This window comes from Nematostella vectensis, chromosome 3 (genome assembly GCF_932526225.1).
Source record: "Nematostella vectensis chromosome 3, jaNemVect1.1, whole genome shotgun sequence".
Taxonomy (NCBI): domain Eukaryota; kingdom Metazoa; phylum Cnidaria; class Anthozoa; order Actiniaria; family Edwardsiidae; genus Nematostella; species Nematostella vectensis.
In genome coordinates, this window is record NC_064036.1 from 5147153 (window position 1) to 5169084 (window position 21932).

The 21932-nt window shown below is 39.4% G+C and overlaps 2 protein-coding genes across 12 annotated transcripts in view; both read left to right on the forward strand.

Moving 5' to 3' along the window:
* Positions 1-1332: 1332 nt before the first annotated feature.
* LOC116606501 lies at positions 1333-12257 on the forward strand. Of its 5 annotated transcripts, none has more exons than XM_048725000.1 (12): positions 1333-1473; positions 2651-2714; positions 3390-3428; positions 3924-4319; positions 5014-5406; positions 6081-6470; positions 7169-7558; positions 8258-8647; positions 9321-9713; positions 10386-10775; positions 11478-11849; positions 12055-12257. In XM_048725000.1, exons 1-11 carry the CDS (start codon positions 1450-1452, stop codon positions 11846-11848), a joined length of 3240 nt encoding a protein of 1079 aa, XP_048580957.1. In that variant the 5' UTR covers positions 1333-1449; the 3' UTR covers position 11849; positions 12055-12257. The 5 variants fall into 5 exon arrangements, with proteins under 5 accessions (XP_048580957.1, XP_048580956.1, XP_048580960.1 ...); XM_048724999.1 differs by having other exon boundaries at positions 6081-6468; positions 7164-7558; XM_048725003.1 differs by lacking the exon at positions 7169-7558.
* A 2300-nt stretch (positions 12258-14557) lies between these two features.
* The window catches only part of LOC5512766 (protocadherin Fat 4), a 64907-nt gene continuing 57532 nt past the window's right edge, over positions 14558-21932 (forward strand). For 2 of the 7 annotated variants that reach the window (XM_048725485.1, XM_048725484.1), the window contains exons 1-14: positions 14563-14653; positions 14757-14884; positions 17501-17566; positions 18634-18773; positions 18845-18910; positions 18989-19078; positions 19333-19431; positions 19560-19664; positions 20113-20241; positions 20525-20600; positions 20755-20852; positions 20989-21114; positions 21407-21592; positions 21720-21900. In XM_048725485.1, coding sequence (XP_048581442.1) covers positions 14815-14884; positions 17501-17566; positions 18634-18773; positions 18845-18910; positions 18989-19078; positions 19333-19431; positions 19560-19664; positions 20113-20241; positions 20525-20600; positions 20755-20852; positions 20989-21114; positions 21407-21592; positions 21720-21900 — 1432 coding nt within the window. In that variant the 5' untranslated portion in view covers positions 14563-14653; positions 14757-14814. Of the gene's footprint in view, positions 14654-14756; positions 14885-17500; positions 17567-18633; positions 18774-18844; positions 18911-18988; positions 19079-19332; positions 19432-19559; positions 19665-20112; positions 20242-20524; positions 20601-20754; positions 20853-20988; positions 21115-21406; positions 21593-21719; positions 21901-21932 lie in introns of all 7 variants that reach the window. The other 5 variants (XM_048725486.1, XM_048725487.1, XM_048725481.1 and 2 more) reach the window with 5 other exon arrangements.

The following is a 21932-nucleotide window of genomic DNA, read 5'->3' on the forward strand; positions in this document are numbered from 1 at the left end:
AAAGGGGTGAAGTATCGGTATCGTAATATTACCTTCTACATAAATTGTCATATCAAATCTTAAAAAATAAACGGTTGTACCGAAGGCTTTGTGTATTGTCGATAAACTTTCATTCCTGGTTTCGCAGCCTAGGTATTATCCAGCTTGACTTTACGAGATCGGCGAATCGAGGCCCACGCAAAATAATAAGGTGACAGGAACATACTAGAACTTTGGACTCTAAATATGGACTTAAATAGACTGGAAAACACTTTTATAATTCATTTGAAATTCAAACAACCTAATTGCATGCTATCTATCAACATAGTAAGGAAAAATAAGGGGACTGTTGAGATGCAGTGTCCTTTTCTTTCTGTTTTCCGCACCTTTTTTAAGCGCTCGACTTATCTTTGAAGTCGAAAGACGAAAATTTGAGTCGAATTCCAGTTTTTGTATTGTACTTATTCTTCTGGTTCACGAACACGACTATTTGTGCTTTTTTGTATTTATTCGATTAACTTTGAAGTATAACAGCAAGTTTTATACATACAATTCTGTTGATATATATAATATCGATAATTCTTATGATCTTAAAGACACGATCCGATTTATTAAATATAGTTCGGCTATTGGAAGTGTGGGCAGGAATGTATTTTCAAAAAAATAAATCGTTTGTATTAAAGATGCTATTGAAGTTGATATTAGTAATTTTTTTAGATGGGTAATGAAGGACCATATCTAAAGTTTTATAAAATAAGGAATGTGTGCATAGTTTCAAAATGTATATCATTTTGTCACTCTTTAAGGGGACAAGACCCCAACCTGCTCATATGACGAGACTAGTTTGACTCCGGTTAACCTCTTTGTTCGTAGTTGAGAAGACGGTTAATTTTATGTAAGGATTCCTTTGAAATTCAAAAACTTAATGAAAGGGGGCCCTTGAGGTTCCGCGTCCTTTTTTCCGCATCATTTAAACATAAGATGTTGATGCTTTAAATTATGTGCCCATTTACCAATCTCTTGGAGTGTTCATTTTATAACAAAATTATAACACCTTGGGAGTAACCTCAGTCCGAGGTCCTTGTACGACTCTGAGTGAGTTCCTCACAAACCAAGCTCAATTAACCCAAACTAGGTAACGTCCGTGCTTTTAGACCTGAGGTTACTTAACACAAAGCGGAACAAATAGCTTTCGAATTCTTGTGCCCATTATGTTAAATAGACTGTGTCAAGTATCGAACAAAAGAGGGAACCTCAATCATCAAGTCTGACTGTAAGAAACGTATTTTAAACTCTTAATTGCAAAAATCATCCTTAAAATAAAACCCTTAAAAAGTGACAATCTATGGGGCGGGGTCGTGAAGAGCCGAAAGGACATAAAGTCTCGAATCAGATCTTTAAGTTCTTATTCGAGCACCAAGCTCAAAGAGCTCTTTATCTTACTACGGACGTCCACCTCAACTCGCCAAGATGAGGGTGGTCCTGTTAGTAATGGTAAGGAATAAGAAGCGTGTTTCAGTGAAACCAAACACAATTTCAAGGACCCAGCCCTTTTACTTGAAAACAGTTTTATAAATACTTTTCAAACGAAATCGTGATGCATTTTTATTGCAATATTCGTACACCGAAAGAACACGACTTAACTTTTGAGTATGGCAGTGAGCTATATCATAGAATTCTGTTGGTGATACTATCGAGAATTCTTGTGACCCTGAAGACACGGTGATCTGATTTACTTAAAAGACCGGCTATGTTGGGCAAGGGTGGCCACAATGTACAAATGACGAACTCTCATGAATCTAATCTTTTACATGCAAGGGTGTTGAAAAGATTCGTTCGATGCTATGGAATTTGATATTAATGAATTATTGAGATGAATTTCTGTAGTTTGGTAAAATGAGGAATGTGTGCAGAGTTTCAAAATGTATAATTGGATTTTGGCAGTCTTTATATTCCTGCAACGAAAAACGAAAATATTTCGTTCAAGACAACTTTTCCCGAAAACGTGCTCGCTGCTATACTTCGAAGTTAAGTCGAGTTCTTTAGGTGTACGATATTGTAGTTTTGGCATATGTCGAGTCACAAGGCATCAGCTTCACGCAAACTTAGCCACAATGGCCTGCCCAATCAATCATGTCATGGACCTTTTATCCAAGGGTTTTGGTAATCAAGAAATGTTTTGTGTGTGTGTGGGGGGGATGAGTTTTCTGATAAAAATCTTTATCAGAACAAAAAGAACAAAAGGGATTTTTTTATGCCTTTGCAGCATCTTCACGGGACGGGATTGAATTATGAAAATTTGATATATGAATATGAAACTTTGATATAAGAATATGAAAGGTTTGCTCAAACATTTCGCTTGAATTTTAAAGTTATTTTGAACAAAAGTAGATTAAAGAAGACAAAAAATGGCTGAAAATAGGGAAGGGAATAGAAACGTGGAGTCACTTGGAGTGTGTGAGTGTTCGAGTTATTCAAATTCGAAATAAGGGTCCATTATATATACGCGATGCGAACTTTCCCGACCGGCCGCGCACCAAGGACCATTTGACCAATCAGACGCGGTATAGGATTATTAAAAAAAGAACTGACTATGATTGAAATCTATAAAGATTCTATTTTATATGACGCTTTGTTTCACGTGATTTATTCCATATCATAATGTTTGTAGGGAATAGGAATGGTTTTGGGATGTTTAGCAGACCAAGAACAACAGCCCGTCAAGGAAAATGCAGGTAGAGTTGTACTGAACATATTAATCAATAAATCAGCTCAGAAAGTCATGACATTTCTCGACATTTCATGACATTGCTTGCTCATTTTGGGGTAGTTTTAGAACTAAGAAATAAAGAAACTATAAGGGCGTAGCACGGGATGGTTAACTTGTGGCTTCTCCTCCCCAAACATTCTCATAATGGTAAGACAAAATGATGAAAATTCAAGTAAAGCATAACATTTCGCAAGCACTTATCAGATCAGCACAAAGCAATCTATAATTTTAAGATTCAAAACAAATTAGACGAAGACAAAATTACTTTTGCCTTGGCTGGTGCATTTTGCACCGAAGCTATTATTACTGAAACAATTCAGCTATTTCTTTTGCAGCAGAAGTTTCATCGTCTCTAATCTAACTTTTGCCTTATATTAAACCTTTTCCCTACAGTCCGTAGGGCGAGACAACAGACCGAGATGTTAAATGTGCATACACGGTTAATAAGTAGTTATTTGAAAAAAAGGATGAAATAAACGAGGCTTCCAAGAGGCTTCCCTAGCGGAAGAAATACAATTTAGTGCCAATGTCAGTACTTAGTGGAACTTAATCACGTGTGTGACTTGATCCAATAGATATAACATAGAAAACAGAACTATAGATAAAAATCCTTGAAAACATTATTTTTCTTAATTTCAAGATATAGAAGTCGACAAACGACGAGTCATCTATGCTCCAGGTAAGCCCATGATAATAGTCTATCCCAGGCCCGTACCCAGGGGGGTGCAGGGGGTGCGAACGTTGTGGGAACCGCTTTCGGTTTCCAATGGACGTGCTATTTGTAGACAAAACTATAAAGAATAAAATAGATCACTCTGGTACGTAGCCAAATCCGAAAATAAACGTCCCGTGAAGATACTGCAAAGGCATAAAAAAATCCCTTTTTGTTCTTTCGGGGCTGGTCAAATTTTTATCAGAGAACTCATCCCCCCTCCCCCCCCCCCAAAGAAAAATTAGGTCCATTTTTTCGGATTTCGCACGCCCCCAAGAATCCTGGGTACGGGCCTGTATCCCTTTACTTTAACCAGGCATATCTTATTTGCAAATGACACAATGCTTTCGTTAAGGAAAATAAAAGATAAATAAAACAGTACATACAAAAATTAGCCAAATTTCGGGCTCATAGCTTGTAGGAATGGCAGTTTTGGAAGATTGAGCTCATTTGTCTTTGCAGAGTGCCGAAGATACACTGTCTTCAACAGCTTTGACCGAGCGATGGGCAATACCGCACAGAATAGCATCAGGTGTGACCAGAAAGACCTTCCTGGTAATCTCTGGTACCGCTTCCTCGGCGCAGCAGGAAATGCCATGCCAACAAGTTGTGTACCTGTGAAACGCTGTGGTACCCATGCCCCTGGATGGATGGTCGGATCTCATCCCAGCCTTCGTTACAGCCTGGTGACACGCAAGGTGTGCTATCACTGGAGTGGCAGCTGCTGCAGGTGGAGCAACAACATCAAAGTCAGGAACTGTGGCGGATTTTATGTCTACCAGCTACCCAAGACACCCAACTGTTGGCTTCGCTACTGCGGCAATCGGGGATCGCTTCCACCACCTCCTCCTCCTCCAGGTAGGTGTTTTTTTGTGTTTATGCCGAGGTAGGTGTGTCTTATCCCATAGCATATATTTAAACTGAACAAGATGGAATCGACTATTTCAGAGGGATAAACCGCCAAAATTGAAAACTGTTTTTGAAAGACATATTTATTTGGTGCGAGGTTCAAGTCTGGAAATAAAAGAAAAAGGCGGTATTAATTTTCTGTGTCATAGCAGGTCGTTTCGATGTAAACCCTTCTGTATATCAATAACTGTAGATCAATTTCGCTGATTTAATGACGACTTAAAGGAATTAAATTGAACTTTGATGGCAACCCTTAAATATGTTACGTATTTTAAATTTATTTAAACTGTATAGTAGTGACGCAGGTAAACTGAATATGTGTAGAACCCTTACTTACCTTAAGCTCACGTATCAATGAGTCATTTAGTAAGTCAGTTGGCAAAGCTTCTGGCCGTATTACAAAAAAAAAATGTCAAAAAAATCCCACAAGTAACTCGGATGCTTTTTATGGTTTACCTTTGCTCAAAGTGGCACACTTTCAGTACTTCAGTTAAAGCAATAGCAAAATAAATAACAAGTTTAAACTAAACTAAGTTTTGTGTCTAAATACATGGCTGTTTTGTACAGTTTGATAAGCACATGGTTTATATCGTATCCATGGCTATATCTTCTTTTGGAAGATTGAGTTCATTTGTCTTCGCAGAGTGCCGAAGATACACTGTCTTCAACAGCTTTGACCGAGCGATTGGCAATACCGCACAGAATAGCCTCAGGTGTGACCAGAGAGACCTTCCTGGTAATCTCTGGTACCGCTTTCTCGGCGCAGCAGGAAATGCCATGCCAACAAGTTGTGTACCTGTAAAACGCTGTGGTACCCATGCCCCTGGATGGATGGTCGGATCTCATCCCAGCCTTCGTTACAGCCTGGTGACACGCAAGGTGTGCTATCACTGGAGTGGCAGCTGCTGCAGGTGGAGCAACAACATCAAAGTCAGGAACTGTGGCGGATTCTACGTCTACCAGCTACCCAAGACACCCGTCTGTATGCTTCGCTACTGCGGCAATCGGGGATCGCTTCCACCTCCTCCTTCTCCAGGTGGGTGCTTTTTGTGTTTCTGCCGAGGCACGTGTGTCTTATCACATAGCATATATTTAAACTGAATAACATGGAATCGGCTATTTCAAAGGGATAAACCGCCAAATTGAAAACTGTTTTTGTAAGACATATCTATTTGGTGCGAGGTTCAAGTCTGGAAATAAAAAGAGGCAGTATTAGTTTTTTTTGTAATAACAGGTCGTTTCGATGTCAACCCTTTTGTATATCAATGACTGTAGATCAATTTCGCTGATTTAATGATGACTCTAAAGAATTAAATTGAAAATGAAGCCAATTTAATGGCAACCCTTAAATATGTTACGTATTTTAAATTTACTTCAATAGCATAGTAATGACGCAGATAAACTGAATTAATATGTGTAGAACCCTTACTTATTTTAAGCTCACGATTCAATGAGTCATTTAGTAGGTTTGGCAAAGCTTCTGGCCGTACTACAAAACAAATGTGAAAAAATGCCACAAGTAACTCCGATGCTTTTTATAGATCTCCTATGCTCAAAGTGGCACACTTTCAGTACTTCAGTTAAAGCAATAACAAAACTATGTTTTGTGTCTGAATACATGGTTGTTAAATCAGTTTGAAATGCACATGGTTTATATCGTATCCGTGGCTATATGTTCTTTTGGAAGGTTGAGTTCATTTGTCTTTGCAGAGTGCCGAAGATACACTGTCTTCAACAGCTTTGACCGAGCGGTGGCCAATACCGCACAGAATAGCCTCAGGTGTGACCAGAGAGACCTTCCTGGTAATCTCTGGTACCGCTTCCTCGGTGCAGCAGGAAATGCCATGCCAACAAGTTGTGTACCTGTGAAACGCTGTGGTACCCATGCCCCTGGATGGATGGTCGGATCTCATCCCAGCCTTCGTTACAGCCTGGTGACACGCAAGGTGTGCTATCACTGGAGTGGCAGCTGCTGCAGGTGGAGCAACAACATCAAAGTCAGGAACTGTGGCGGATTCTACGTCTACCAGCTACCCAAGACACCCGTCTGTATGCTTCGCTACTGCGGCAATCGGGGATCGCTTCCACCTCCTCCTCCAGGTGGGTGTTTTTTGTGTTTATGCCGAGCTAGGTGTGCCTTATCCCATAGCATATTTTTAAACTGAACAAGATGGAATCCACTATTTTAAAAGGATAAACCGCCAATTGAAAACTGTTTTTGAAAGACATAGCTATTTGGTGCGAGGTTCAAGTCTCGAAATAAACAAAGGCAGTATTAATTGTCTTTGTAATAGCAGGTCATTTCGATGTCAACCCTTTTGTATATCAATGATTGTAGATCAATTTCGCTGATTTAATGATGATTTAAAAGAATTAAATTGAAAATGAAGCCACTTTGATGGCAACCATTAAATATGTTAAGTACTTTAAATTTATTTCAATAGCATAGTAATGATGCAGGTAAACTGAAAATGTGTAGAACCCTTACTTATCTGAAGCTCATGATTCAATGAATCAATTAGTAGGTCTGTTTGCAAAGCGTCTGGCCCTACTACAAAAAAAAAATTAGAAAAAATTCCCACAAGTAACTCCGATGCTTTTTATGGATCTCCTATGCTCAAAGTGACACACTTTCAGTGGCACGCTTTCAGTACTTCAGTTACAGCAATAGCAAAATGAATAGCAAGCTTAAACTAAACTATGTTTTGTGTCTGAATACATGGTGTTTGATAAGCACATGCTTTATATCTTATCCAAGATATGTTCTTTTGGAATATAGAGTTCATTTGTCTTTGCAGAGTGCCGAAGATACACTGTCTTCAACAGCTTTGACCGAGCGATTGGCAATACCGCACAGAATAGCCTCAGGTGTGACCGGAGAGACCTTCCTGGTAATCTCTGGTACCGCTTCCTCGGCGCAGCAGGAAATGCCATGCCAACAAGATGTGTACCTGTAAAACGCTGTGGTACCCATGCCCCTGGATGGATGGTCGGCTCTCATCCCAGCCTTCGTTACAGCCTGGTGACACGCAAGGTGTGCTATCACTGGAGTGGAAGCTGCTGCAGGTGGAGCAACAACATCAAAGTCAGGAACTGTGGCGGATTCTACGTCTACCAGCTACCCAAGACACCCGTCTGTTGGCTTCGCTACTGCGGCAATCGGGGATCGCTTCCACCTCCTCCTCCAGGTGGGTGTTTTTTTGTGTTTATGCCGAGCTAGGTGTGTCTTATCCCATAGCATATTTTCAAACTGAACAAGATGGAATCCACTATTTTAAAGGGATAAACCGCCAAATTGAAAACTGTTTTTGAAAGACATAGCTATTTGGTGCGAGGTTCAAGTCTCGAAATAAACAAAGGCAGTATTAATTGTCTTTGTAATAGCAGGTCATTTCGATGTCAACCCTTTTGTATATCAATGATTGTAGATCAATTTCGCTGATTTAATGATGATTTAAAAGAATTAAATTGAAAATGAAGCCACTTTGATGGCAACCATTAAATATGTTAAGTACTTTAAATTTATTTCAATAGCATAGTAATGATGCAGGTAAACTGAAAATGTGTAGAACCCTTACTTATCTGAAGCTCATGATTCAATGAATCAATTAGTAGGTCTGTTTGCAAAGCGTCTGGCCCTACTACAAAAAAAAATGTGAAAAAATTCCCACAAGTAACTCCGATGCTTTTTATGGATCTCCTATGCTCAAAGTGACACACTTTCAGTGGCACGCTTTCAGTACTTCAGTTACAGCAATAGCAAAATGAATAGCAAGCTTAAACTAAACTATGTTTTGTGTCTGAATACATGGTGTTTGATAAGCACATGCTTTATATCTTATCCAAGATATGTTCTTTTGGAATATAGAGTTCATTTGTCTTTGCAGAGTGCCGGAGATACACTATTTTCAACAGCTTTGACCGAGCGATTGGCAATACCGCACAGAATAGCCTCAAGTGTGACCAGAGAGACCTTCCTGGTAATCTCTGGTACCGCTTCCTCGGCGCAGCAGGAAATGCCATGCCAACAAGTTGTGTACCTGTAAAACGCTGTGGTACCCATGCCCCTGGATGGATGGTCGGCTCTCATCCCAGCCTTCGTTACAGCCTGGTGACACGCAAGGTGTGCTATCACTGGAGTGGCAGCTGCTGCAGGTGGAGCAACTACATCAAAGTCAGGAACTGTGGCGGATTTTATGTCTACCAGCTACCCAAGACACCCGTCTGTTGGCTTCGCTACTGCGGCAATCGGGGATCGCTTCCACCTCCTCCTCCAGGTGGGTGTTTTTTTGTGTTTATGCCGAGCTAGGTGTGTCTTATCCCATAGCATATATTTAAACTGAATAACATGGAATCGGCTATTTTAAAGGGATAAACCGCCAAATTGAAAACTGTTTTGAAAGACATATCTATTTGGTGCAACGTTCAAGTCTGGAAATAAAAAAAAAGGCAGTATTTGTTTTTTTGTAATAGCAGGTCGTTCCGATGTCAACCCTTTTTTATATCAATTACTGTTGATCAATTTCGCTGATTTAATGATGGCTTAAATGAATTAAATTGAAAATGAAGCCACTTTGATGGCAGCCCTTATGTCACCGTATTTTAAATTTATTCCAATAGCATAGTAATGACGCAGGTAAACTGAATATGTGTAGAACCCTTACTTATCTTAAGCTCACGATTCAATGAGTCATTAAGTAGGTCAGTTGGCAAAGCTTCTAGCCGTACGACAGAAACAGTGTGAAAAATATCCCACTAGTCACTCTATGCTCAAAGTTGCACACCTTCAGTACTTCAGTTACAGCGATAGCAAAATAAATAGCAAGCTTAAACTAAACTATGTTTTGTGTCTGAATACGTGGCTGTCCGATCAGTTTGATAAGCATATGGTTTATATTGTATCCATGGCTATATGTTATTTTGGAAGATTGAGTTCATTTGTCTTTGCAGAGTGCCGAAGATACACTGTCTTCAACAGCTTTGACCGAGCGATTGGCAATACCGCACAGAATAGCCTCAGGTGTGACCAGAGAGACCTTCCTGGTAATCTCTGGTACCGCTTCCTCGGCGCAGCAGGAAATGCCATGCCAACAAGATGTGTACCTGTAAAACGCTGTGGTACCCATGCCCCTGGATGGATGGTCGGCTCTCATCCCAGCCTTCGTTACAGCCTGGTGACACGCAAGGTGTGCTATCACTGGAGTGGAAGCTGCTGCAGGTGGAGCAACTTCATCAAAGTCAGGAACTGTGGCGGATTTTATGTCTACCAGCTACCCAAGACACCCGTCTGTTGGCTTCGCTACTGCGGCAATCGGGGATCGCTTCCACCTCCTCCTCCTCCAGGTGGGTGTTTTTTTGTGTTTCTGCCGAGGCACGTGTGTCTTATCACATAGCATATATTTAAACTGAATAACATGGAATCGGCTATTTCAAAGGGATAAACCGCCAAATTGAAAACTGTTTTTGTAAGACATATCTATTTGGTGCGAGGTTCAAGTCTGGAAATAAAAAGAGGCAGTATTAGTTTTTTTTTTTGTAATAACAGGTCGTTTCGATGTCAACCCTTTTGTATATCAATGACTGTAGATCAATTTCGCTGATTTAATGATGACTCTAAAGAATTAAATTGAAAATGAAGCCAATTTAATGGCAACCCTTAAATATGTTACGTATTTTAAATTTACTTCAATAGCATAGTAATGACGCAGGTAAACTGAATTAATATGTGTACAACCCTTACTTATTTTAAGCTCACGATTCAATGAGTCATTTAGTAGGTTTGGCAAAGCTTCTGGCCGTACTACAAAAAAAAATGCGAAAAAATGCCACAAGTAGCTCCGATGCTTTTTATAGATGCTCAGAGTGGCACACTTTCAGTACTTCAGTTAAAGCAATAACAAAACTATGTTTTGTGTCTGAATACATGGTTGTTAAATCAGTTTGAAAAGCACATGGTATATATCGTATCCGTGACTATATGTTCTTTTGGAAGGTTGAGTTCATTTGTCTTTGCAGAGTGCCGAAGATACACTGTCTTTAACAGCTTTGACCGAGCGGTGGCCAATACCGCACAGAATAGCCTCAGGTGTGACCAGAGAGACCTTCCTGGTAATCTCTGGTACCGCTTCCTCGGTGCAGCAGGAAATGCCATGCCAACAAGTTGTGTACCTGTGAAACGCTGTGGTACCCATGCCCCTGGATGGATGGTCGGCTCTCATCCCAGCCTTCGTTACAGCCTGGTGACACGCAAGGTGTGCTATCACTGGAGTGGAAGCTGCTGCAGGTGGAGCAACTACATCAAAGTCAGGAACTGTGGCGGATTCTACGTCTACCAGCTACCCAAGACACCCGTCTGTATGCTTCGCTACTGCGGCAATCGGGGATCGCTTCCACCTCCTCCTCCAGGTGGGTGTTTTTTGTGCTTATGCCGAGCTAGGTGTGCCTTATCCCATAGCATATTTTTAAACTGAACAAGATGGAATCCACTATTTCAAAGGGATAAACCGCCAAATTGAAAACTGTTTTTTAAAGACATAGCTATTTGGTGCGAGGTTCAAGTCTCGAAATAAACAAAGCCAGTATTAATTGTCTTTGTAATAGCAGGTCATTTCGATGTCAACCCTTTTGTATATCAATGATTGTAGATCAATTTCGCTGATTTAATAATGATTTAAAAGAATTAAATTGAAAATGAAGCCACTTTGATGGCAACCATTAAATATGTTAAGTACTTTAAATTTATTTCAATAGCATAGTAATGATGCAGGTAAACTGAAAATGTATAGAACCCTTACTTATCTTAAGCTCATGATTCAATGAATCATTTAGTAGGTCTGTTGACAAAGCGTGTGGCCCTACTACAAAAAAAAAATTGTGAAAAAATTCCCACAAGTAACTCCGATGTTTTTTTATGGATCTCCTATGCTCAAAGTGGCACACTTTCAGTGGCACGCTTTCAGTACTTCAGTTACAGCAATAGCAAAATGAATAGCAAGATTAAACTAAACTATGTTTTGTGTCTGAATACATGGCTGTTTGATAAGCACATGCTTTATATCTTATCCAAGATATATTCTTTTGGAATATAGAGTTCATTTGTCTTTGCAGAGTGCCGGAGATACACTATTTTCAACAGCTTTGACCGAGCGATTGGCAATACCGCACAGAATAGCCTCAGGTGTGACCAGAGAGACCTTCCTGGTAATCTCTGGTACCGCTTCCTCGGCGCAGCAGGAAATGCCATGCCAACAAGATGTGTACCTGTAAAACGCTGTGGTACCCATGCCCCTGGATGGATGGTCGGATCTCATCCCAGCCTTCGTTACAGCCTGGTGACACGCAAGGTGTGCTATCACTGGAGTGGCAGCTGCTGCAGGTGGAGCAACAACATCAAAGTCAGGAACTGTGGCGGATTCTATGTCTACCAGCTACCCAAGACACCCGTCTGTTGGCTTCGCTACTGTGGCCGCGGCTACTAAAGTGAGAGCTGCAACAATGCTACAACAATGTCTTTTTAAGAAATTTAAATACTCTTTTATTACTGACGCTGCCGTATTTTTTTGGGATGCAAGGTATAACGGTGTTGGCAGCTAACAGATCCTGGGGGGAGGGGGGCTATCCGAGTTATGTATACTCTCTACATTATTTCTTGTTTGATTGATAACAAACACTTTTTTTATTTCAGATGACTGAAAGACGATCTGAACTCGACTTGGAATGTAGCCCATTTTTAAACTTCAAGAACGAAAAAGTCAACCCAAACATGAAAAGTTATATGAAAAGTCAGTTATAGTTACGCTAAATAATGATAAAAAGAAACATAAGGTAATGTTGTGTAATTCTTAATTTTTGCAAGTTATTTTAGTAAATTGAATAATGAGCATTGAATTTAGTCTCTCTCGTGATTGTTTTAGGATCAATATATAGCAGTTTTAGCATTGTTGTAGTAATTGAGCATCTATTATACATTACCACTGTAAAAATCACTATCCGCTATACATTTGAGATAATATAAGCACTGATACACCCCCATTTTTTTTTTGCTAAAATCATCCTGCAATTTTCAGTAATTCAGTGAGGGATCCAAGATTTCTTCAGGGGGGGGAGGGGCTGAGGTTAATGCAGTATGGATTTCAGGGGGTTTGCAGTACAGAAAAAAATTGAGGTGAATTGGGGTAAGGGATACATCTGGTACCTACCAGCGGTAGATGACATGACGAAAAAACCTGGAAAACGCGCAATTCTAGATAGAGAGAGAAGACACAATTTCTTACAATGGCTAAAGGTTCTTTGTATTACAGACTGATTTTCAAAACACAAATAACGTGAGGCCGAAGTGCACATAACCAGATTTTGGCTTTTTAAAATAATTTTTCTTTATTATCTTTGCCCTGTGTATCAGTTCAGGGACGAAAAGCTCGAATTTCAATGACACTTTACAAAAAGTCGCATCAATTTAAAAAAAAAAAAGTCGCACTTGATATTTTGTTTGCTATAAGTTACTAAGTACTCAGAGAAATTCTCCGCCTTATTCGATGTGAAATGGGCTTATTTGAAGCGTCACGTCATGTTTTTCCGTCATGTCGCGGTAGATCACATTGGATGTACAGTTCCCATGCTCGATAAAGGGGAAAGTGAGGTTATCACGCAAATTTACATGCTAACCCAAGCTAGGCCGGTCTATAAAGGTACAGCCTTATACGACTGCCTGCTACCTCAAGTATTTTCATCCTCAGCATACATTGATATACTACTGGTCCATCATGCGTAACATGTATTTGGTACAAAAAGTAAATATCCTTTTTACTCAATATGTTCTCTTGTACTCGAACACAGACACTTTTTTACCTACACTACTACGTACCAGGAGAAAAAAGAACAAGGGAGCGACCTTTGAATGCTAGATAGTAGCGAAGCGCGCATGTTATTTTCCTATTCTAACTGTAACACGAGCGCAAGAGCAGAGAGCGCAACTGCCTGATTTTCCAGTGCTCTTGCTCTAGTAAGAACCAACCTTTGTTTCCATGACTACCTAAGTGCATAGATGGGATTAAAAATCGCGCGTTTCTGGGTACTGTAATGCCCTTAGAAAAGAAATCCGTTATACGAGCAATGGTAGCCCAGTTAAATCATTCCTTACAAGGGACTCATCCACTACTTAAACAAAAGGCAGACATCCTTATGCGAAATCTATTAGTACTATTAGTTTTATAAATGTGAAAAATAAATTAGCAATATTATGTATGCACCATGGAGCTGCTAAAGCCTCTGCTTGAGTGAGTTTTTCACTACTTCTCAGACTAAGAAAGCAATTTGAGTACAATCTTTTGGGTGTTATTAAAGTGGAACACAATGTAAGCATGAACAGACTTGCTAAACGGATAGAGAACTTTACATGATTTACATATCGACGAAATTCAACTCGAGCCTGTACCAAGTTAATTCTTCAAGTTATTTCTTCAAGGTTCTAGCCTGAAGTTTGTCAGATTCAACTGTCTGTATGAATATAATGAGCTGGTAATCACAAATAACTTTTCCATGCGAGTCTCATAATTGTAACAGGTACTCTTTCTGTTGATAGTACATTTCTTCAAACCTCGCAAAAACAGGGTTCCCATAATTTGTAACAACAGCGTTGGCGACGTTTGTTAGATGGGAGGTGCTGGGTTTCATTTTTCGCTGTAACAACAGGCCGTACCCAGGAGGGGGGGGAGGGGGAGGTGTTGGGGGTGCGAACGCCGAAGGTCCACTTTCTGTTCCCAATGGACGTGCTATTTTTAGACAAAACTATAAAGCATAGATCACTCTGGTAGAGAGAGAGTAGAAGTTGAGTAAGAGTAGAAGAGCAAAGAAGGCGTGTGTTTTACACACAGTTGCCGTGACTACACTGGTAACACACTTCATGCTAGCTGTGCTAGAGTGCATAACAAGCTTTACACGTGATTGTTATGATTGACAGCATTCCAACCAATTTTGCACTCCCTATCATAAAACTACTATCTAAATACACCAGGTTTATACTAAACCTAATGGGCACTTAGAGTAAACCTTTTGTAAAGTCATAACCAACTTTTTGCAGTTAACTAAAGATTAAAAGACGAGAATTGGTGTTCGAATCTCAATCCTCAAGTACCACTTGAGAAGGACCCGACACACCCCATTGAACAGGTCAACTTCTTATTTCTCCACTATTCCACATCATGGATTCCTTTTCCAAACGACTACTTAATCGACATGAGCTGGTTAACTAAAGAAATACGCATTTAATTGTACCATTAATATGGGTATGTTAATCGGCTACTCAGTATATGATTTCTGGTTATCAAAAATAATGTGTTTCGTTACTTTGCGCGTGACACAATAACCTAAGGTGAAATTTTTGCATAGCATAAACTTCCGTTGATGCAACAAGGATCTTTATCAAACCATCAACTGGGACAAAACGATGGCTGCTCGAATGGGGACGGTTTTTCGTATGCTGTTGCTGTTAGGCAGCTTGATTCATTTAGCTAACGGTAAGTAACCTTATACGACTTGTAAAGTGCTCAGTTTTCTTGTATTGGAGTAGTCTGCTGTTGTTTGTTAATACCGATCAGAAAGAGATTCAAAGGGTATGGTTACTTTACGCCTGCCTAAAAAGATGTTCTAAGATTTCTTTGGTAACTCAATTATGGATAACCGAAACACGAAACATCGAGCAAAAATGACAAATCCTTTCAAGCATATATTTCAATAATATATTTAATGCTTCATAAATTTCAATTGAGAAACCAACTTTATTAATAGCTGTCATCTAAAACATCTACTCTATTGTGAAGGAAAACGGATAAAGAGTTTATTAGTTTATAGTTTCCCAGAGCTATGATTTGATAGTGAAATAGTGAGTTGCAATTTGATTAACAAAGTCAATGTTTTTAATTAAAAAATAAATATGCATTTCTACATTTTTTGCACTAAAATTGACAATATTCTCTTTTATATTTAAACCAAACAGTGCACAATATTCAAACATTTATTTTAACGAAACAAAAAAGTTTTGAGGAGAATTTGCATAGTATGTCAACCATCAAAAATTCTTCCTATTTATCCGTCTGGCATGTGGCGACTTAACTATTTTCCGCTTTTGGTTGCTGGTGTGAGACGACTATTATGAATATCAACTTTAGAAACCTCAAACATATTGGCATTAGGCACGAGAAGTATCAGTTTAACCTGATCATGGTTTATTTGCAACTGACTTTGTGACGATCCTTCGCTCTGTTTATTTATGATGGGAGACTTTCAAAACGCTGTTAGTTTTCATTTTCTCACTTTAAGAACTGTGCGTCTCACCCACTTTCCAAATTACAAATAAAGTCATAAAGATAAATCGATTTCATAAATGCCATTTCTGCGACCAATTGTTTCTTAGTATCATAATTATTTCAAATTGGCAAAAATGCACACGTTTTGCTCCGCGCAATGAAATGATTTAAACCAAATTCAAAGACAAGAAAAAAAAAAATTAAGTTCCTAGAAAACTGTCATTAGATTAAGACCTCAGATGACAAGAATTTGGTGAGGTGAACACGAATCTGATAGGCAGAGAGAAGTTTGGAGTATTCATAAACCTACTGACGACCTACTGTAGATAAGTTGGTTATCCTTCTTTTCTACAAGCGCTAATAGGCATTTCACCGACATGGCGAAGACTCGCCGCAATTCAGGGTTAACAGAACCGCTGTTCAAGAGAAATTTCAGAATGTAATGTAAGAGGAATGTAAAAATGTAAGAAAACAAAACTGCCAATTTAATCTAAAGAACACCAGACCAAAGCGCCTATACCCTCAAGGTACAAGGCACTGTTCCTGAGATGTAACAGCCAGCTTGTTACTGCACGGAGTAAGGGGGGCCAGTAGATAGTCTCACATCCACTTGGAACAACTGAGTTAAATACGTAGATGATACCACGGTATTAGAGCTCATACTAACAAACTCGCTTAGCTGCCTAAGGTTTTTAGTTTTCGTTATGCAATTTCTCAAACCATCTTTTAAAAAAATAAGGAAATGGTGACCAGTTTCCTCCAGTTCAATTCTGTGGTGCCCCCGACCTTACCATTTATGTGCACATTTCAAGTGACCTAGTTGGAACACTCATATTAACGCTTTTGTAACCAGAACTAGCAAACTTCTCTACGCCATTGGGGCGATTAAAAATGATGGTGTGCCGCCTACTAATTGTTATAATTATCATCCGTCCAGTATTAGAGTCAGACCGAGTATCGATTTTATTTTTCAAAAGCTGGAGAGGAAAAATAAAACTACGCTTGACACAAATATTAGACGCGATGCCTGCCGCCCCTTTAGTGGCCTGCCAGGATGGAAGGTCCTCTCAAACGATTCATCCAATTTCTCATTCCTTTCTCTGCATCGTGCTTATGGCCTGCGTTCTCGAGAGCCCCCCCCCCCCCCCCCCCTTCCCCTGTGATCCTTCTGATGAATTATAAATTCAGGCCTATCCTACGATAAGATTAATAAACATACATGGATGGATTCTTTCCATAGCCTCCATAATTATTATACATCATGCAATGTTTTCCATTTTATTTTCTTCGTTTTTAGCGTTCAAGTAACGTAAAGGTGGCTTGTGTATGAAGTATGGTTTTGTGATACAAAAAGGCGTATAATAAAAAAAGAGAATGATAATAGCGTTCAATGATGCAGGAACAAGCACAGCCTTCTTGAAAGCCCGGATTATTTGCCACATAACGAAAGCATACATAACAGACAGCCATCCTTTGTTTCCAGCGATTTGTTATCCAACTCAAGAAAGTATTGGATGAAGCCGAAACAAGCCAATGCTTCGTACCTATCGCATTTTATGTTATTATTTTCATAATATTTACTTCTTTTGCGCGATCCTGTGCCTGTCAGTCTTTTTTATATTGTTGAACAACAAATATATTAGATTCTGAATTCATTGTAGTACCTAACTAACGAGTGCTTACCATGTCTTTCATCAGTGTTTCATTTTAAGGAGTGTTAGCGGGCGCGCAAAATGATTGTAGGAAAGTGAAGGAGGGTGACTTTATACTCCCATATAGTTCCCCTCATCTTCCTACCCTTTAGTTATAAACTTTTTCATTTTCCAGGAGCACGTCCATTATTTGATCCACCCTATTGGACAACAGTTCTTCCAGAGGTCAACACCACCGCGGGTAAGTGCAGTCAGTTCTACTCAACACAACACAATCATTGTAACCAAAAATAGACATCTTTATTGTCTTTAAATGATACAAGAGAGTCTTTTCCAAAATCAGCATCGTACTAATAAAATGAGTTTTTATTATTGAACGTTGAACTCTTATCGGGTGGTAAGCTAAAGGGATTAAAAATGACTGTGATGTGTGTTACATTTTAATGTGTTATGTTATTATGGCGGGTGCCATGTTAGCTTTTATCGGTGTCATTTTTGCCTACTCGCTGTTTCCTACATAAGTTTTCTGTCCGATTTAAAGCTTGCCGAGCTACATATCTTCTTTTATCAGTTAAGCACTGAAAAGCAGTTAAATTTGTAGCGGATCTCCATACGTACAGAAACTGGTCATAAACTAGGCGATTTAAAATTTGTGGTCAATGACGTCATGTCACACGCTGTCAGCTGGCTTTACCAGCTTTACTAGCTAAGTAAAATAAAATAAAGCTTGGACCGTGCATTTCAAACAAGTTACATGTATAAAAAGGAGGGGAGGGGGGCAGGGGTATAAAGCATACAGCATATATGCTGTTATTATGGATCTCTTTTTTATTGTCAAAAGAAATTCTAGCCTAGAAACTCTATTCTTCAGGGGGTGATATACCCCTAAACTGCCCAAAGATTCTCCATATGAAAATATGGTAATAAAGCTGTCTCCGCTTTTAGGCATTGCCTAAATCTATATAGTACGTTTAATACCTTTTAGATCCATTTGAAAAACTAAGAAGGAACTAAGGGATAAGGATCCATTTCGAAAACGAACGCTGATAATGATCCTAAAACTGCAGTGAATACAAGATAAAAACACATTTTAGTCAATAGGTCCCTTGTCATGATCCCACACTCGCTGCATTTTATAATTCGGTTTTATTTCAACTGGTTCGAAACGTGTTCCTGGTATTGTATCATAAAAGCCACTGTTAAAGCAGTTACAGTAATCTCAGATGCCACATCTCTGTGCCAGGAAGTACTTTATTTGCTAAGATATAGTAAATCATAACCTATACCTATCCTTTGTATTATCTACAGGAACAAATATAACGAGATTTACCGCTACAGATGCAGATGGTGATAATATTAGTTACAGCTTGCAATCCAACGCTCATCCATGGTTCAGAATCAATAACACCACTGGAGATCTGATAGTTAACAAAACACTGGACAGAGAGGTAAGAACTCCAAAAATAACCAGAGCAAAGTGTTGTATGGCATAACTTATTTTATTCGTACTCAATTTCAGGAAATGGGTGCCGGGGATGGCTCGTTTAGATTCGAGGTCTATGCAAGCGACGGCTCATCACCTCAGGTAAGGAGACACCTAAGCTTGTCTTGGTCTGGTCTCTGTCGTTAAATGTGCATAACCATATTCTACTTGCTCTTATAGGGAAAGCTTACAGCCATTCTAACAATTACTGATATCAACGACAATGCGCCCGCCTTCCAAAATACACCGCTGACCGTGTCATGCTCTGAGGTACAATAATTAATTTACTCTCCACCGAAGTGTCATCAGTTGTCGGATTGCCCGATTGAAGAAAGGTTATTTTTTTTTTTTTACTTTTCAATTTCCAAGTTGCTTGCTATACCAATATAAATCAGTGGCAAATCAGCAAAATTAATAATCAAATCATCGCCTAGTCCATGTACATTAGTGTTTCCATATATATCATTTATCGATTCTTAATTCCGGATAAAATTGTGAGATTTGGTTTGGTCTCTTCTTGACAGAATAGGCCGATAGGTCTCACTGTGGCTACTCTGACTGCAACAGATGCCGATGCAACGACCAATGCCATTATCACGTTTGTAATTGTATCAGGAAATGAGGTATGCTAGTTTCTAGAAACTGTGGCGCTTTAAGCTTCAATGTGAATGTGACGTGGATGGCAGCTTTGACAAAAATTCCTTCTTCCTTCTTCACGGAATAGCCGCTCATGGTTTTTACTGTGTTGTAGGGGGAAGCGTTCAGCATCGACAAGGTCACTGGTGATATCACCATCTCAAAGCCTCTTGACTACGAAAATGGTCCAAGGGTGTACACACTCAACATCTCAGCGATGGTAAAAGAAATAAGCGATTATTACACTTAAACAAATCTTAAACTGTAGGCAAGCTTTGTACAAAATTTACGAAGCTATCACCAGTTAATCACCAAATCACCAAATAATGAATTAAATCACCAAATAATGAATTACAAAGGAGCATATATGTGGTGGTCGAGTCGAAGACCTATAAAAGGCGCAAGGGTCCGCTTATCGACTCATGGCCAAGGAACACAGCTTAGGGTTGAGAATTGTTTGTTTTTATGGAGGAAGCGAGACCAGGGAATCCGAAAAAAAACAAACAAACAAACAAACAAAGGCACGAACCAACTAATGTAAATCTAGTCGGAACCTGGGATCGAACCCGGAACCCAGTGGTCAAGACTCTAGAAAGCGGGGCTTTGCCTGCGCCCACCCTAAAGTTAGAAATACGTCCCACTAATGCTTGCGAAAATTGTAATTTCAGAACAACCACACAGACCTAATGTTACAGAGCTTCGGAGTGGTGACCATTAATATAACAGATGTAGACGACCTTCCGGCGAACTTCTCACAAAAGCTGTACGAGGCGCACATTGATAAGAATTCACCATTGGTGAGTTAAACCTTTAAACATCGTCAAATTAATAAGAGAGCTTTGGTTTAACAAAGTCTCTCTTATTATTTGTGTTTGGAAGCCTTGTTTCTGCTTCGCCTGGAAGTCGACGCCTACTAGTCGATGGTACAACCTATTTCTGTCCCCTTGGGCAGAGCAAAAAGACAGGAGCCAGATTTTAAGTCCTGTCCTATTTCCACCACGCCATACCACCAAGTTTGTAGTGTTTCTAGTTATACAACCGAAGGATTATGCAAATTTATTCGTTATCCGGTATTTATAGGGATCTCTTATCACTCAAGTTCACGCAAAAGACATGGACTCTTTAAACGCTCCTGTAGAGTATAGCATTTATCCAGGTGAGTGGTACTTTCTCGACTATGGGATTATCGCCGATATGTATCGTACATCATACACACATCGACTAACTATTGAACTCAAACTAAGTACACTGTGTGACTCACAGTATCATGAAGGTGTCGAGAATTCATTTTCCTCATGGTGTATTTCTAGATAGCGATCCTGGTGGATTATTTGCAATCAATAAAACAAGTGGTGAAGTCACTGTGGATGGAAATTTAAGGAATGGAGTATACAGTTTGATAGTAAACGTAAGTGAAGAAGGAAAGAGGAATTTAATAACAATTTGAAACGAAACAATAATCAGAACACTAATAATGAAACTTGTTATTGTCAACATTGCAACTTCCAAGTCTCGTTAAAGCAATATATTTTTCCATTTTATAGGCAAAAAGTACAACACAGCCTCTCGCATTTACACTGGTAAAAGTGACGGTTAGTACTTTGTCAAACTTGACGTACGACGTGTCAATATTGGAGGGAGAGGCTAACGTACAAGTGATGGACTTGAAGGTAACTGTGTAAATACGTGACTCCTATAATATTATAAAGCGTACGCCTCTAAACTATTTTGCTATTTTGGAAAAGGAAAAAAAACAGGGTCGGGCTCTATCCACTTGCGTTCATAGGATGTATTGCTTTGAATTGAAAAATGCAAATTTTATTTACGCATTTTGGTTTAAAGAAAAGCAAAAGGATTACTTATTTTGAATAGTCCTTTCTTTTATGCGGGCAAATACCGATACGGAAGAAGAAGTGGAATTTATACTTTCTAAAAATATTTTCTCGTTCATTTTACCACCAGCCAGCCGAGTCGCATTTCAATGTGTCCGGAGGAAATTTTACCTTTTTCAGTAGTTCCGGGTCCATGTTTTCTATCAATGGTACTAACCTGAGAGTTGGGTCAACTCCGCTGGACAGAGAAACTGCTGCACAACATGTATTGGATATTTCACTCACTGAAGGAGGCACAATCAAAGGCTTTGTCAAGGTAATGAAATGAATGTTTCTTTGCATCATCAGAATAACTTGTCATCGTCATATTTACCATCATCAGAACAGCCGTTTCAAATAAAAACTCATTAATATCGGAAGACTTGTCTTATATCGCATTGCAGGTCACAGTAAACATTCTTGATATAAACGACGAGACACCTTTGTTCCAATCTCCTTCTTTTAACGTTTCCGTGAACGAAATCGAGAGACTGGGCACCGTGTTCCTCACAGTATCAGCAACAGATGGCGATGCCGGTGCGAATAGTGCGCTGACATATTCCATCGCGGCCGGCAACGAAGAAGGTAAGCATTTTAAGAAATTTGTAGTATTGTTT

Bases quoted from the DNA above. Each gene is read 5' to 3' on its own strand.
- LOC116606501 (XM_048724999.1), top strand. From the start codon at position 1,450: ATGAGGGTGGTCCTGTTAGTAATG. The intron at 3,429-3,923 runs GTAAGCCCATGA...TTGTCTTTGCAG, and splicing joins ACGAGTCATCTATGCTCCAG to AGTGCCGAAGATACACTGTC. The intron at 5,407-6,080 runs GTGGGTGCTTTT...TTGTCTTTGCAG, and splicing joins TCCACCTCCTCCTTCTCCAG to AGTGCCGAAGATACACTGTC.